Source organism: Urocitellus parryii, chromosome 11, assembly GCF_045843805.1.
Source record: "Urocitellus parryii isolate mUroPar1 chromosome 11, mUroPar1.hap1, whole genome shotgun sequence".
In the NCBI taxonomy this organism is placed as follows: domain Eukaryota; kingdom Metazoa; phylum Chordata; class Mammalia; order Rodentia; family Sciuridae; genus Urocitellus; species Urocitellus parryii.
Window position 1 is genome coordinate 109,574,232 of NC_135541.1, and position 17,496 is coordinate 109,591,727.

Here is a 17,496-nt window from a genome sequence, read left to right on the forward strand (position 1 = left end):
TATGATTGAGTAGAAAAACATTAGAGAACCAGTGTTACTGATCCTAATACATTTCTAGCCTAAAGAAGTAGGAAGGAGACCTGATACTGATCTATTTGAGTTGCTAGATGCTTTTAAAGATGAAGAAGAATGTGCTTCTGTCCCAGAGTATAATTCCCTCAAAGTGCAAGATAGTCACTCTTTAGAAGTTAAGGTATTTGACATTTAGTTCTATATAGGAGTTATTGTTTACATTTTACAGCCCAGCAAACTGAGGTATAGAATTTAACTTGTTCCAGATCATGTAAATTTCAAGTTTCTCTGACCCTACAGATCATTAAGCAGAATTCACTGATGTTTATCAGTTAATCTGTAGATTATAGCCTAAGTAAATAAAAGATTATCACTAGACTTTTGAAACATCATCTTTACTCTCAGGGAATCTTAAAACTGGATCCCGGATTGGAGCCATTCTTTTTCACCGCAACATTTTTTTTTGATTGTCAGTGGACATTTATTTATTTATTTATATGTGATGCTGAGAATCAAACCCAGTGCCTCACACATGCTAGGCAAGTGCTCTACCACTGAGCCACAGTCCTAGCCCAACACTGTAACTTAATTTTTTTTTTTGAGTTCACTATACAAGACAATTTCCTTTGTGAATTGCACACAGTATTATATTGTATAGATATTTAGTTGTTTCAACACCATTTGTGAAAATGAAGACTTTACTTTTTCTGTTGAATTTTCTTTGCATCTTTGTTTAAAACTAAATGACCATATATGTATGAATCTGTTTTTGTACTTAATTGTGCATTTTTATGCTACTACTGCATTGTCTTTTTAACTGTAACTTTATACTAAGTCTTGAAATCAGGTAGCTTAAGCCTCCAGTTTCTTTTCTCTTTTTAAAGTTGGCTATTCTTGGTTGCATTTCTATATAAATTTAAAATCATCTTTCTAATTTTTCTGAAAAAGCCTGCTGATACTTTTGTTTGGATTGCATCAAATCTGTAGATTAATTTTGGGAGAATTTTTATCCTAACAGTATCGAGTCTTCAGTTTACAAACATGCTATAACTTTTTACTTATTTGGATTTTCTGTAATTTCTTTTCAGCTGTGTTTCATAGTTTTCAACATATAGGTCTTAACACATCTTTCTTAAACTTTTTAAAGCAATTCACATTTTTTAATGCTATTTTAAGTGATATTTTTAAAATTTTGCTTTTTTTTCCTTTGCTGGTAAATAGAAATACATCTGATTTGTTAATATTGACTGTTGTTCAATGATCTATCTTACAAAACTAACTTACTGTATTTTATGGCTTTGTTTTTTAAGTTTTTTTTGTAGATTCCACAGAATTTTTACATAATCATCTTTCCTATCAACGAATACAGCTTTATTCTTTCCTTTGTAATCTACATGCTTTTATTTATTTATTTTTTTTGGTGCTCCACTACACTTTCCATAGAGTGTCTGATGTGTTATTGAGTTGATGTGGTGAGAGTGGGTATCTTTCCCTTGGTCTTGATTCTAGCAAGAAATTGTTCTGTTTTTCACTAGTAACTTTGATGTCAGCCATGGATTTTATACAGATACTTATATCAGTTCACTAATATTCTTAGTTTGATGAGGTTTTTTTTTTTTTTTTAAGTCGGGTGAATATTTAATTTTTGTCAAGTGTGTTTTCTGCCTCAGGGTGATGATATTATCATTTTTCTAAGTCTGCTACATTGTTTGATATTTGACTATTAAACACCATTTGGGTCATTGTTTATTATATAATTCTACTAGTGGATTTCTCTGTTCATAGGGATATTAATTACGTTCTAATTTTATTTACTTATTTTTACTCTATCTGTCTGATTCTGTATCAAGGTAAAGTGGTCTCATAAAATGAGTTGGGAAGTTTTCTGAAAGAGTTTTCTGTGTAACTGCTATTAATTTTGACCAAAATCCTTGGTATAATTCACCAGTGAAATAATATGAACTAGAAGTGGATTTTTTTTTGGTGTATATGAGAAAAGGTTTTATACATTCAGTTTTTTAAAATAGATTATAGGCTGTTGACTATTGAGGTAACCTATTTCTTGAGTTTATTTGAATAGGATTTTTTTAAACAAGAGATATAAATTGATGAATTTTGGTATAAAGTTGATATACTTTCTTTTACTTTAATATTTGTCAGATTATAGTTATGTCATTTCTCTCATTCCTAATATTGATAATTTGTGATAATTTCAATGCCATTCACTCAAGAATTGGAAAAAAAAGTAGAAGGAAAATATGTAAGAATATAAAGGACTTTAATATTATCAACCAGCTTGACCTAATGGATGTTTATGAAGCACTCTACCCAAAAGCAAAATTCATGTTCACGTTCAAATGAAGATTTACGTACATGGACCATTTTGTGGGCCATAAAACGAGTGAAGGACTCAAACAATATAAAGTATGTTCTTTGTTACAATGGAATTAAAATAAAGATCAATGAGATGAAGATAATGAATAATCTCCAGATATCTGGAAATTTAAAACATTTAAAATCATAATTTGACCCAATAATCATGGGTGAAAGAAGAAATCAAAAGTATAATCAAATGAGTGGTCATTCTTCCAATATATCAATAGCCACTGAATTGTATGCTTTAAATCAGTAAATAGTATGTGTTGTATAAAATGGTCACCTTTACCCCTACTCTTATGAACTACTGCCTCATATTAATATAGCTGCTCCCACATTCATAATGAAACATCTTTCTTGAGGTATACCTTATACAACATAAAATTCACCCTTGTTAAGTAATATAGTTAGGTGAGAGCTTCATCTGTCTTCCATAGGCTGATGATTTCCAAATCCTTGTTGTCAGCCTTGTACATCTGAACCTGTGTGCATTGTAGACTTTTTAACTTAGCATGTCTCAAGTCATAGTAGTTTGTCTCTCTTTGTCCAAATAACTTTTTTCTTCTTTATTCTCTGTCTAGTTAATGGTACCCCTTTTTTTCTAGTCAGTACAGTGAAAAACCTACTATTTTAACTTCTTTTCCCTTTCGTATTTACTAACTTGCCTTAAACTGGTTCTGCCTTTCTGAGGTCTCTGATATTCAGTCCTCCTTCTTCATACCTATTTTAGATACAAATTATTAGGTGATTGTCTTTTTATTTTTTATTTTTTGGAACCCAGGGGCAATTAAACACCCAGCTCTTTTTTATATTTTATTTTGAAACATGGTCTCACTCATTTGCTTAGGGACTCTGTAAGTTGCTGAGGCTGGCTTTGAACCAACAATCCTCCTGCCTCAGCTTCCCGAACCACTGAGATTACAGGCATGTGCTTGTACCTGGTGACTATTTTCATTTTTTGCCTGCATGCCTGCTTCTAGTCTTGTATCATCTCCCTTCTCTCTTCCACTCCCAAGTCAATTTTGAGGGGGGTCCTCTTTTCAAAATTTAAGTACAATTATGACACTTTCAAGTTGAAGTCCTTCAGTGACTTGCTTTTGTCCTTAGAATGCACTGTAAGCTCTCTTCATAATTGAGCTTTTGCTTTCTTTGGTTTCCTTGTTAAGCTTAGTATATCCTACTTTACTGTACCCTCTTCCACCCTATATACTATACTTTAGTGGTTGTATTAAATTAATTTGCTATCTGGTATGTTATATAACTTCTTCATTGCCTTTGTACAATCTGCTTTCTATCCCTAGAATGTCCTAATTTTTGTGATCTGCCTGGCAAACTCCTGTTCTCCCCTTTCTGTTTGAAGATCATGTATTTTTTTCTGCCATTTCCCTCTGTAAATGTGCTTTCCAGTCATACTGGTATGCTTAGAAAATGGCTATTCTCACTGTTGTGATTCACACATTTTGTGCCTATTTTATTTATGAGAACCCTTTGAGCAAATAAGGTGTCATATTTTTCTGTGTATTTCCTGCACCAATTTCAGGGCCCCTCATGTTTGGAATATGATGGTTGATCATCATTGAGTTAAGCTAAAATTAATTTAATAACTTATCACCATTGATTTAAACTGAAATTACTATTAACTCAAATCCTATTAAAGTTCCAGTTAGAATAATCTATATTTTTTCTCCATGTAAATGAAATCTTTGAGTAGCCAAACAAATGGTCAGCCAAACTTTAGAGACAGTGAGTTACTGTTGATGTCCAGGGGCTGCATTATTAAAATGGAAGCATTTTGGTGTTATATGGGAACCATGTGATCAAAGCAGGTGGATTTAGTGTTGAAAGTTGAGGTTCAGTGGATTTCTCAGTGTTTGACATTGAGTATTTTTTAGACTTTTTTATGTGGCTGACCAATTACCTCTATTGAGAAATAGTTGTTCTTTTCTATTAAGCTATCTTAAGAATAGTAGGATTCATTCTTATGAAATGGGGAGCCCAAATGTGATACAGTTTGTGCTGTTCATTCTTACCTACAATCAGTACACTGGAAAACACACGATTTGGCTTAAAATGATAACATTCTGAAATTTCTTTGTTGTTTATATAACTGTATTATTCTGAGCAGATAGAGTACATTCAGTTGCTGCTGAGAATCATCTTAGGCAGAATATGTGAACAGCTCCATTATAATAGTTTACATCTTGGTTACCTCCAAGTTTAAGGAGTTATTTCATGACCTTGAAGGTCATGATTAGCATTTCTTTTTGGAAAGGCTTAAATCCCTTCAGTCACTTAGCCTCAAAGCTCTATAGAATGCTTCTGTTTTAGTGTTTTCTGTACTAGTTGCTGACTGACCTGTAGACATTTCTTAAAACCATTTTTGGCCTATGTTGTATATAGGTAGCTGTTTACATAACTGCTTCTACTGTTTTTATTGTGCTTTCCTGAATTCTCTGAAATTTCTCTTGAATATTATGAAAATATAGGATATTTGAGAAGGTTGTTTAATATCTAGCATTATTTAAAATTTATGGTATTAGCTGTCATTTATCTTTTAAAAGATCATATTACATTATTGATTCTTTCTTTTTGTTAGCACATAAGGGTAAGGGTAAATTATTCATGAGTTTGGGGGGAGTAATAAGAAAAAGTTTAGTACAGTCTATAATGGTTGAGAATAGTTATCTTAAAGTCCATATGGGCTCACCTATTTCTTAAAACTTTAGTCAAAAGAACAAGGCCTGGAACTCTTAGCAAGAGGCAATGGATATATAGTGGTTTTGGTATTGCCATAGAAGAAAGTAAGTATCAGTGGAAGTTTGAAGACTTGGAATTTAGAAAGATGGGATCCAGTAGGTAGGAAGAGAAGAAATTACATTACTGAGTATCTGCTGTCTGCTAGGTAGTTTTGTTCCCTGACTTCTTGCACTCTTATTTATAACGATTCGTTGGCTATTTTGGGTTTTCTCTGTAGAAATGATATTGCTTATGACAGAAGATATATTTTTTTAAACTTTCTTTTCCTTATATTTACATTTTTTTGTTTAATTTTATTGACTAGGATTTATACTACAACCAAATAGAAGCTGTGATGATGAGCATTCTTATTTATTTCCCTCATTTGGGAGGGAATTGCTTCTGTAGTTTCATTATTAAAAATTATACTTGCTGTCATTTTGAGAAGACATCTTTTATATGGTTAAAATTCTCTTTTTCTTCTTTGCTGTTAGGTTTTGGTATTAGAAATGGTGTTTTTTTTTTTTTCTTTTTTCTTTTTGGCTTGTTTGTTTTTGTTTTTGGTGGTACTAAGAATTGAACTCAAGGCCATTCACATGCTAGACAAAGTACCCTGCCACTGAGCTACCTCTCCATTAGTCCTGGGTGTTGAATTTTACCACTGTCTTTGTCAGATTCTATTTTTCTTATTTTACCTATTAGTAGATAAGTTATGTTGATAGTATGAAGCATACTGGGAGAAATCCAGTTAGTTTTGATGAATTGTCTTTTTTCTGATTCCTAATATTGCTGATCTGCTTTGCTACAATATTGATTTTTAATTTTTTTTATTGTTGGTCGTTCAAAACATTACATAGTTCTTGATATATCATATTACACAGTTTGATTCAAGTGGGTTATGAACTCCCATTTTTACCCCGTATACAGATTGCTGAATCACATCAGTTACACTTCCATTGATTTACATATTGCCATTCTAGTGTCTGTTGTATTCTGCCTTTCCTATCCTCTACTATCCCCCCTCCCCTCCCCTCCCCTCCCCTCTTCTCTCTCTACCCCCTCTCCTATAAATCATTTCTTCCACTTGTATTATTCTTCCCTTACCCCTCACTTCCTCTTGTATGTAATTTTGTATAACCCTGAGGATCACCTTCCATTTCCATGCAATTTCCCTTCTCTCTCCCTTTCCCTCCCACCTCTCATCCCTGTTTAATCTTCTTTTCATGCTCTTCGTCCCTACTCTGTCCTTAGTTACTCCCCTTATATCAAAGAAGACATTTGGCATTTGTTTTTTAGGGATTGGCTAGCTTCACTTAGCATAATCTGCTCTAATGCCATCCATTTCCCTCCAAATTCTATGATTTTGTCATTTTTTAATGCAGAGTAATACTCCATTGTGTATAAATGCCACATTTTTTTATCCATTCATCTATTGATGGGCATCTAGGTTGGTTCCACAATCTTGCTATCGTGAATTGTGCTGCTATGAACATCGATGTAGCAGTGTCGCTGTAGCATGCTCTTATTAGGTCTTTAGGGAATAGACTGAGAAGGGGAATAGCTGAGTCAAATGGTGGTTCCATTCCCAGCTTTCCAAGAAATCTCCATACTGCTTTCCAAATTGGCTGCACCAATTTGCAGTCCCACCAACAATGAACAAGTGTACCCTTTTCCCCACATCCTCGCCAGCACTTGTTGTTGTTTGACTTCATAATGGCTGCCAATCTTACTGGAGTGAGATGGTATCTTAGGGTGGTTTTGATTTGCATTTCTCTGACTGCTAGCGATGGTGAGCATTTTTCATGTACTTATTGATTGATTGTATGTCCTCCTCACATGGATCCTTCTCAAAAATAGATCATATATTATGTCACAGGGCAACTCTTAGACAATATAAAGGAGTAGAGATAATACTATGCATCTTATCTGATCATAATGGAATGAAACTGAAAATCAACGATAAAAGAAGGAAGGAAAAATCATGCATCACTTGGAGAATGAACAATAGGTTACTGAATGATCAATGGGTTTTAGAAGACATCAAGGAGGAAATTAAAAAATTCTTAGAGTTAAATGAAAACACAGACCCAACATATCGGAATCTATGGGACACATTGAAAGCAGTTCTAAGAGGAAAATTCATTGCTTGGAGTTCATTCCTTAAAAAAAGAAAAAACCAACAAATAAATGATCTCATACTTCATCTCAAAATCCTAGAAAAAGAAGAGCAAAACAACAGCAAAAGAAGTAGAAGGCAAGAAATAATTAAAATCAGAGCTGAAATTAATGAAATCGAAACAAAAGAAACAATTGAAAAAATTGACAAAACTAAAAGTTGGTTCTTTGAAAAAATAAATAAAATCGACAGACCCTTAGCCATGCTAACGAAGAGAAGAAGAGAGAGAACTCAAATTACTAGCATACGGGATGATTTTTAATTTTGATATTGTGTTCATGAACAAGCTTAGCCCGTGATTTTCCTTTACCATATTAATTATTCAATCCTGTTTGGAAATGTTGAATTGGAGGTATCTGGCAAATATTCAATGGTGATAACCTACGTAGTGTTAGTCTTTTGGATCTGGAGTACTTAGTTACCTGATGAAGGCTGAACATATGTGTTTTGATATAATTAAGAAAGTACAATTGGTTGATGTTAATAGGAGGAGTATGTTGGGGAAGAACAGAAGTGGCCCAGAGAATGGAATACAGTTTGGTGTTAATTGAAGATGGTAAAGCCAAGTGGTAAGCTTATTGGAAAGGCATGTTTGAGGAAAAGAGAATTTTGAAGAAAGGATAAGCTTAGCTATCAATTTTTCACTGTGGTGTATAAAAGAATTACGTAAGGTCTAGGAAATAGAAACAAGTGTAGTACTCTTTAAAAAGGTATAGTGGTGAGAGGAAGGAAGAGGAAAACAGTGAAGGTAGAGTTAGAGGCAGTTAGGAGGGAGGTTTTTATTTATCTACTATTTTTTAAATTGTTCTAATTACTTATACATATGACAGCAGATGAATTTTGATTCATTGTACACAAATAAAGCACAACTTTTCATTTCTCTGATTGTACACAATGTAGAGTCACACCATTTCTGCAATCATACATGTACCTAGGGTAATGATGTCCATCTTATTACACCATCTTTCCTACTCCCATATCTACTTATTTTAAAAGAATGAGTGAGACTTCATGTTTCTAGGTGAAGGTTAAAAGTTCTAATTGAAAGTGACTACAAAAGGAAATAGTTTTGCCAAATAAGATCTCAGTGTAATTTTATGTATCCCTGTGTAATTTAGCATCATTTTTGTTCTTCAGAGTGCCTCCACACATGGTTTATTTAAATATTCTAATTGGACAAGGAAATATATTGGTAGTTCATCCTTGTCAAGTCAACACTCAATACTAACTAAAAAGAGCTTCAGGAAAGTAGACCATCTAGGATGGATAATGTCTCAGTTAAGATTAGGTAGATTACTTATCGATTACAAAAATCACAAAGTAACAGTGGCTTAACCAAGATAGAGGTTAATTTCTGATCAGACACAAAAATTTTGTAGGACAGCATCAATAAGAGAGGCTGATAGTTTTTATTTAGTAGGAACATTTACCTTACAAAACAATTGAGGGCTCTAAGGCTAAGGAAGAAGTAGTATCTATTGGGAGACAGTTATTAATATCTGTGCAATCAGTAAGAGACAATCTCTTACATAAAATTCCTCTCATATAAAAAGCAGCATTTGTATGGTGTTTGAGAAGTCAAAATGCATTTTTTTATATCCAGGCTTTCAACTTTCTACCTCTGTGACCCTGAACAAGTCACTTATTTTTTTTCTTTGTGCCTTGTTATTTTCACAATAAGAAAAAGAAAGGTTTTTAATAGAGGGTTAAATTAGTACAAGTAATTGGTAAGAGTATTAAATAAGGTAATCTAAGTAATTGACTAAACCAGTTGCCTGGTATATGTAAGCCATAATTATTAGTTTTGTTGGTGTTTGCCTTTGCATAGTGTGTTTTCCCATCATCGGTGTGTGACAGTGTGCATGGAATATTGCCAATCTTGATAAACTCACCTAATCCTCAGGGTCCAGCATTTTTACGGGGGCTTCGTTCTGTAGACAATATTGTTTTCTTGTCTAAATTGTTGAACTCAGTCTCTGGATGAACTATGTGACCCAGAGCCTTCACCCAAAGTTACATTGTTGGTGTTTCTGTCAGAGCTGTCTTCTATCCTAAGACTGTCAGGTGAGGCTAATCCCACTGTGGATAGACAGAGATACTTTATCACATTTGGCAGATTACTTCCCAGAAACCAAAGAAAATAGCCAGACTTTAATTTGGGGAAGGACAGGTTCTTTACTACACAGGCAGATAAAAAGCACTGATGAAAAAGAAAATAAGAGATGTTTACAGATGAATCTGTTGAAGTTTGTTATTGTTTGGATATAAGGTGTCCCCCCAAAACTCCTATTGATACAGGAATATTCAGAGATGAAATGATTAGACTATGAGAGCTATGACCTAATCATTCAATCCTAGTTTGAATGGACTGACTGGGTGGTAACTGTAGATAGGTGGGGCATAGCTGGAGGAAGTGGGTTACTGGGGAATGCCCTGGAAGGGATGTTCTTCTCTGTGGCCACTTATACCTCCCCTCCACCCCCATGTCTTGACCTCACTATGAGCTGAGCAGCTTTCCTTTGATGAGCCCTACCCCATGACATGCTGCCTCACCTTGGGCCCAGAGCAATGGAGTTGGCCATGGTGGACTGAGAGCTTTGAAACTGTGAGCCCCAAATGAATTTTCCCCCCTCACAGTTGTTCTTATCAGGTATTTTGGTCATAGTGATGCAAAAGCTGATTAAAACAAAGTTGTCAAAGTTAAAAATCTGGAAAAGAAAGATAATCTAAGTGAAATAAAGGTTCAAAAGAAATGACCCACCAGGCATGCTGGCAAAAGCCTGTAATCCTGGCTACTCAGTTGGCCCAGGCAGGAGGAGCTCAAGTTTGAGTCTTACTTGAAAAACAGTAAGATCTTGTCTCAAAATTCAAAAAAAGGAAAAAAGGACCGGTACCCCTGGGTTTCATTCCTAGTACCATCAAGAAGAAGAAGAGAAAAGGGGTGACCCAATTGATGATCTAGAAATTGGCTGTTGAAATGAAATTTGAGGAGCCAGTTGAATGAAGATCAAAATGAAAATAAATTTTTGCAGTATATAATAATACTAATTATAATGTACTATTTATTAAAAAAACAGGAGTTTGAATGTTTTCATCATAAAGAAATGATTAGTATTTGAGGAGATAGGTTTACTCTGATCTGATTAGTGCACAATGTATACACATGTAGAAACAATGAAACATCACATGGTGTCTAATAAATGGGTATAACTTTAATATATTAGCTAGAAATTTTTTAGTGCCACTAAGTGGTTATTTAGAAAAATACTGTTAAGGAAGAAAGGAAATAAAGTGCTTTCTTTCCTGTGACTGTTGGAAGGTTTGCTGTCATCCCTTGTATTTTGGAGGAGAGGTTAGAAGAAGGGTTGAAATAATTAATGACTTAATGTGTGTATAGAATATTACCATTTACTGAGCTCATTTAGTTACCTTGGATCTCCTAGGTCAGTGGATCCAATGTAAGTGAAAATAATTAGTAAAAAGCACTATTTAAAAGTGATATAGTTAGGGTAGTATCATCTGTTTTCTTGTCTCTATTGATGAAGGTCCTGATCTTGAAGGTTTTTTTTTTTTTTTTTTAGTGGTTATGCCAGGTTGCAGAGTGAGTTGGTAGGGCTGGAGCTAAAATGTTTGTCTCCTGACTTTGGGTTAAGTGAAATCCCCCCAGGCCCTTTAATTACAAAATGATTCCTTTTGGAATACAGTTCTCAGGAGTTCTAATTTAATTCCTGAAATTCTGCATTTCCTCTTAAGTACTAGGTGATTGGTCTTTGAACTCTAGTTGATGTTGGTTTTTCTGAAATGGTGAGTATGCTTACTAAACTCTTAAATAAGTACTGCTTTTTGAGGGACAAGTGCAAATGCATTTATAGATGGTTTAGATTTTCAACAGGTCTTTGAATAAAACTCTTCACAATATTACAGTAGTACAAGTTCTGATGGAAAAGTTAAACTGTCAGTTCAATAAAGTGAGATAATATGATAAGCTTTTTTCTAGAACATTAAAATTTAATTTTTTTATTTCTATAAAAGTTATATAATTTTTAACACATGTTGCTATTATGTGTACTTCTTGTGGAGGAACAATTGATTCTAGCATTAATTAACATTTAGTTAATAAAAATAATAAATAGGAAGCTATCACATGGCGGTATTATTAACACCTAAATGTTACCATATTACCGTGTCATGAATTTTAATATGTATTTGAGGGTGCATTTGGATTGCTCACCCTGAAGTCAGATTTTCTATGTATATATCTTGATCATTTATAGCCTTATGGTGGTCCATAAATGTTTATCTCATTATCACTTTAGATGAGGGTCTTGAAATCTGTGTTTGTTTGTATTTAATATTTTTGAGTGCCTATTATATTCCAGGTATTGGACTAGACATTGAGGGATACATAAGTAGAGGGCACATTATATAGGATTTTTTTAATAGGCCAGAATATAATTACTAAGGATAAGGGATGCCAGGAGGTAGTGTTTTATGTGAGAGAATGATATAATCAGTATAATTTCAGAAAGTTCATTAGTTCTGTCATGTAGATTGGCAGAAAAGTGAGTGTTGGGTACTGGAATCAACTATTCTGCTTTGGATTGTGAATTGGAGACCTCAGGTAAGGCAGTTAGATATACTGTTTTGGAGCCTGGGTTAAAAGTCAGATTTGAATAATACTGCTTTTATTATCTGCATATTACCTTTGAGTTCTTACTAACATGTGTACCTTAAAATATGTGTAACTATAACCACAACTTCTGAAATAGTAATTTTTTTATATTTCTTTTGAAGCTGTTAGTCTGTGAAAGAAGACTATGGTTCAGGAGTTAGTCCCTGTTCTTGTATGATGTGGTTCAGGCCTCGAAGGAGGACTTTTTCAGAAAATCCTGCTCAGCTCATGCTCTGGGGGGAGGTCATGTGAGCCATATGGTCAGGGCAGAGCCTCTGGAGGTCATAGAGAAGCAGCTGAACTAGAGTAGACTCTAGGTTGTAGGGCTCTCTGGGAGTTTGAACTTGGTTAGCTTGTTTCCAGGGACTCCTGTGTTGACCAGTTTTTAAACCACCCAGAAACAAAAGAAAGAGCCCTGAACAGATAACCTATTCTTACCTCTACTTCTTCAGAGAACCAGGGCTCATGGCTCAGTAGGGTTTGAGGGCTCAATAAGGTTTGCCAGCCTTTGAGTTTGGGTATCATATGATGAGCTCAGGAGTTATAATCTATCTTTAAAGGTGGCCTTAGAAATTAAAGATGCAGTGGGAATGAGTGTTACTCTAGACACAGTGATGTCTGTGCACGTATTTTAAAACATGAAACCCTATCAAATCAGAAACGCTTCTGATCCCAAGAATTTAGGATAAGGAACACTCGTACAGATCCATAGGTTTTAAATGGACATATTAAATTGGAATCTGTATTTTCAATGGCAACCAAAAAGGGTTTTAAGTGGTCGTGTCCACATCAGTTGAACCATCGCACTATGAAATCTTAGTTCCAAAATTTGAAAGTTTTAGAAGCATATGCTGTACTTACAACAAATGAAATTTATTTTTTCCTTTTGTATTTTTTCCCCTTTGTCCTTGTATTTATATTTTTGTTCCATCTCTGACACTTAATTCTGTTTTACTTTCTCTCCTCCCTTATTTTTTTCACTGCTTTCTGCTTTTTTCATATACCCATAAGTTACTAACTGCCACTTTCTCTATTCTGACTTAACCTTGAACTTGGAACTTTGTTTCTAGGTTTCCTCTTTCCCTACTATGTAAAGTCCTTACTCTTCAGCAAAGTTCATTTTCTTACTCATATCAAGTTATATTTATCCTATTCTTTTAGGCAAATCTGAGTCTTTCTCACTGATCATTCTTGTCTTTCAATGTCAGGATTAGAAAACAGTGATCAGTTTGATGAGGAACTTTTTTCTTATTTAAAGGTTGATTTTCTTAAGAATGCTCACTCTTACCAGTCTTCTTGTTGTTTTTCTTTCCTCCTAGGGAAGAAGAAGAACGTTTGAGAAATAAAATTCGAGCAGACCATGAGAAGGCCCTGGAAGAAGCAAAAGAAAAATTAAGGAAGTCAAAAGAGGAAATACGTGCAGAAATTCAGACAGAGAAAAACAAGGTAGCTCAAGAAATGAAGATAAAAGAGAACAAGCCTCTGCCACCAGTCCCTATTCCAAACCTTGTAGGAATCAGTGGTGGAGAACCAGAAGATAGTGACATAAGAAAGAAAAGGGAAAAAATTAAAGAGGTAATAAGCTGAGATTTGTGACATGGACTGGTTATGGACATGTGTTTACCGGGCTGGTTATAGAAGTGTGTTGGGCTGGTTATAGAAGTGTGTGGATATAAATATATATATTTATACCATCTGTGTTGCCATATTTTGATATTTTTTGTTCTTGGGTCATAGTTGTATTTCAGTTTCTAGGTCGGCAGTAAAGACTAGAGCTCTGTCTCTTTCTTAGTGTTGATTGTAATATAATTATGTACAATCACAAATTTGATACAAAGTTGTTGTTTTCTTTCTTTTTTTTTTTTTTGGTACCAGGGATTGAACTCAGGGGTACCACTGAGCCACATCCCCAGTCCTGGTTTGTATTTTATTTAGATCCAGGGTCTCATTGAATTGCTTAGCTAGTGTCTTGCTGTTGCTGAGGCTGGCTTTGAACTCTTGCTCCTTCTGCCTCCACCTCCCGAACTGCGGGGATTATAGGCATGTGCCTCTGTGCCTGGCACAAGGTTGTTTTGATGGTTTTAGCATTTTCATTGTGTTCAGATATCTTATGAAATTTAGCATTTTATAAATAATATAGAATAGAATCCATTTATAATTTTTCTACAGCATAATCAATTTTAAGTCTTTAGTTATTAAGAATCTTTGCTTGTGCAAATCTTTTCATAAACAAGTAAGCATAATATCAACTATTTTTAAGGAGTTATTATGGTACCTCTAAACTGTACTACACATTAAGAACATATTTCTTCCAAAGAGTCTCTATGAATTGAAGAATGGGGAAAGATTTATCTAAAAATTTTTTATATTTATTTAGTCTCAGGGGCCTTTAATTCAACCTGTTATTCTAGGACTTACTTACAGATAAAAGAGAGTAACTGAGGGAGGAAAATCCAGTATATTTGAGATGAACTTTGTTGCTTAGAACTTATGATAATTTTGCATGGAGTTTGCACTTGTACAGCCTCTGAAGGAAAAGATTTTGTCAGAATATGATAGTGTGGACAATATTTCAGAAAGCTTATTTATCTTAAAATAAGGCATTTAATTTAAATGGCCAAATATCTATTTGCATGTATTCTAGTAATGGATATAAAAATTTTATTAGATATTTTAAAGTTGGACTTATAAATTATTATAAAACCTGGACCTGGATGGAGTGAAAATAGAGCTGTACTCTAATTTTTACCTCATCTTTAGAGGTTTTGTTTTATATACAGAGACTGCTTAAGATACTTTCTTTGACAGTGTTGGAGGGAAGAACAGTGATAGATTTTTTTTTTTTTTAGATGCCACTACAATTTTTTGAAATAACTTTTCATATATATAATAATTTCAGATAAATAACCATGTGTATTCAGGGGACCCCCAAGGTGACCCTGAGGCTCAGTGAATTGCTAGAAATACAAACAGAATTCATTTTACAGAAATATAACTGATTTTAGTTTGCTGAACTTGTAGCCTGTTAACTTTGCTAAGATCATTTACTGATCCTAGTGGCTCTTTTGTAGATTGCTTAGGATTTTCCTTCTACATAGACATGTCCTATAGGAATAGAAGTACGTTCCCTTTTTCCTTATTTCTCTTTCTTGTCTTTATTGCACTGGCAAGGCCTTCCAGTACATTGTTTGAAAGAAATGCTGAGAAAGAACAGGGCTGGGGATGTGGCTCAAGCGGTAGCACGCTCGCCTGGCATGCGTGCGGCCCGGGTTCGATCCTCAGCACCACATACCAACAAAGATGTTGTGTCCGCCGAGAACTAAAATATAAATATTAAAAAAAAAATTCTCTCTCTCTCTCTCTCTCTCCTCTCTCACTCTCTCTTAAAAAAAAAAAAAAAGAACAAACTTGATTTGTTCCTAACTACAGGTTTAATCATTTAGTGTTTTATTATTACATATGGTGTGTTAGCAGTAGGTTTTTTTGAAGATGCTTTTGTTAGGTTGAAGATGTTTCCTAGTAGTTACAGCTTACTAAATTTCTGTTGTGAATGAATGTTGAATTTTGTCAGATAGTCTGTATTTTTGTCTATACAGAAATGATCACAATCCCCCCACCCTTTATTTTGTTAATATGGTGAATTATATTAACTATTTTTTTAGTTAAATTAGTCTTCTAGTCTTGGGTTAAACTCTACTTGCTCACGGTATGATATTTTCCTTATCTATTGCTAATTTTTTAAAAGACTTTTTTTTTCTGTGTTTGTGAAATATATTGCCCTGGAGTATATTTCTTATAAAGTCTTTGTCTACTTTAGATGTATGAGCATGCTGCCTGCATTAAACAAATTGGAAAAGGTTTTAATGAATAGTATGCTATTAAATGAATAGATTTTTGATACACCATAGCTAGTATTATATAATTCTGCTGATATATAATTAAATACTTTGTTACCGAACTTCTTGAGTTGTAAGAAACTCAGTTCAAACTAACTCATATAAAAATGTTTATTAGCCTAATGAATTTAAACTATGGATTTAGAATTGACTCAATCTAAGTATGTAGATATAATTGTCAGTAGTATGCATTTATCTCTATTTCCTTTTGCTATCTAGTTTTTCCATGTTAGGAGAGCTAGTCATTTTCAGCTCCAGGATTCTATATTATATAGACCTTGTGATCACAAAATGAAAGTCTCCCTGTTTCCCAGTGTCTATAATAGTATGTTTAAAAAGGATATGATTGTCCCTACTTAAGTCACATGAACCCAGTCACTCTGTCTAGGGATTGGCAAACTATAACATGTGTGCCAAATTCTAAAAGCTGCTTGTTTTTGTTTTTTAAACAAACTGTGTCATTTTGGTTATATATTATCTAGTACTGCTTTTGTGCTACCTCAGCAGAGTAAAGTTTTCTGACTTCTGATTGAAGGGTAAGAAATTTTCTCGCCATGCTGAAATAATTAGAGATAGAAGCAAAGCCCTGTGATTGACACCTCTGATACAGTCACAATGAGGGCAGGGTATCTGTTCTCAAAAGGATTGGCAGTTCTTAAAAGTAAAGAATGCCAAACACCTTGCTCCTCAAGAAAAATTGTTGATTATACATAATTTTTTTCTGTTACATAGATTAACATAGTTATGTATAGATTGATATTAACATAGTTAGGAGTTTTTTCACACTGATACAAGTGTTAATTGAATCATATGCTTATGTAGGGAGACCTAGAAGAATGTATAAGAATATGGTAATAGAACCCTGAATTACATGAAATATAAAAATAATGGTCTGCAAATATTTTAATTTGATGAATTATAATTTTTTCTTCTCAGATGATGAAACATGCCTGGGATAATTATAGGACATATGGATGGGGTCATAACGAACTCAGACCTATTGCAAGGAAAGGACACTCCACTAACATATTTGGTAAATTTACTTTTCTCTAATTACTGTTTCCATTCTCTGTTTCCATATTTTAAAACAAGATTAATTTTTTAAAAGTACTTTGTAAAATCTGAGTGTTTCTGTGGAACTGTAAACGTATATATTATTTTGCAAGCATGTCAAGATTTAGTTCTAGTTACTTTGGAATGCTTAGTATTCCAAATACTATTTGTAGTTTTTCTTCTTTAACACAATACCATTTGCATATGTAGAGGAAGAGGGAAGAGATAGGAAATTCCGTTAGTACTATATACATTGAAAAAAATAAAAGCAATACACCCAAAGTGGTTTGGTTGGTAAATTGAGTTATGTTGTAAATTCATAATTCTTAAGGAAAAATTAACAGTTTGTGTGTTAATGGAGGTTTGAGGAAGAGTTGTATTAATCCTGAGTTTTGTTTTCCTACCTCTTTTTAGCTCAGTTCACTTGTTGAACTTTTCTGTTTGTTGGTTATCCAATTTGACTGAACAGGTTTTATTAAACTCAAGTTTAAGTCTTGAGAATTGTTGATCTACTCCTTCTTGCCTTTACTCCTTACCCCCATTTTAAATGCTTTTTGATGTGATGGATTTTTTTT

At 33.9% G+C, this 17,496-nt stretch overlaps 1 protein-coding gene across 1 annotated transcript in view; it reads left to right on the top strand.

Moving 5' to 3' along the window:
* Positions 1 to 17,496, top strand: part of Man1a2 (mannosidase alpha class 1A member 2) — a 152,433-nt gene that overhangs the window by 15,557 nt on the left and 119,380 nt on the right. Inside the window, exons 2-3 of the mRNA XM_026407286.2 lie at positions 13,292 to 13,547; positions 16,805 to 16,901. Of these exons, the coding sequence (XP_026263071.2) occupies positions 13,292 to 13,547; positions 16,805 to 16,901 (353 nt within the window). The remainder of the gene's footprint in view (positions 1 to 13,291; positions 13,548 to 16,804; positions 16,902 to 17,496) is intronic.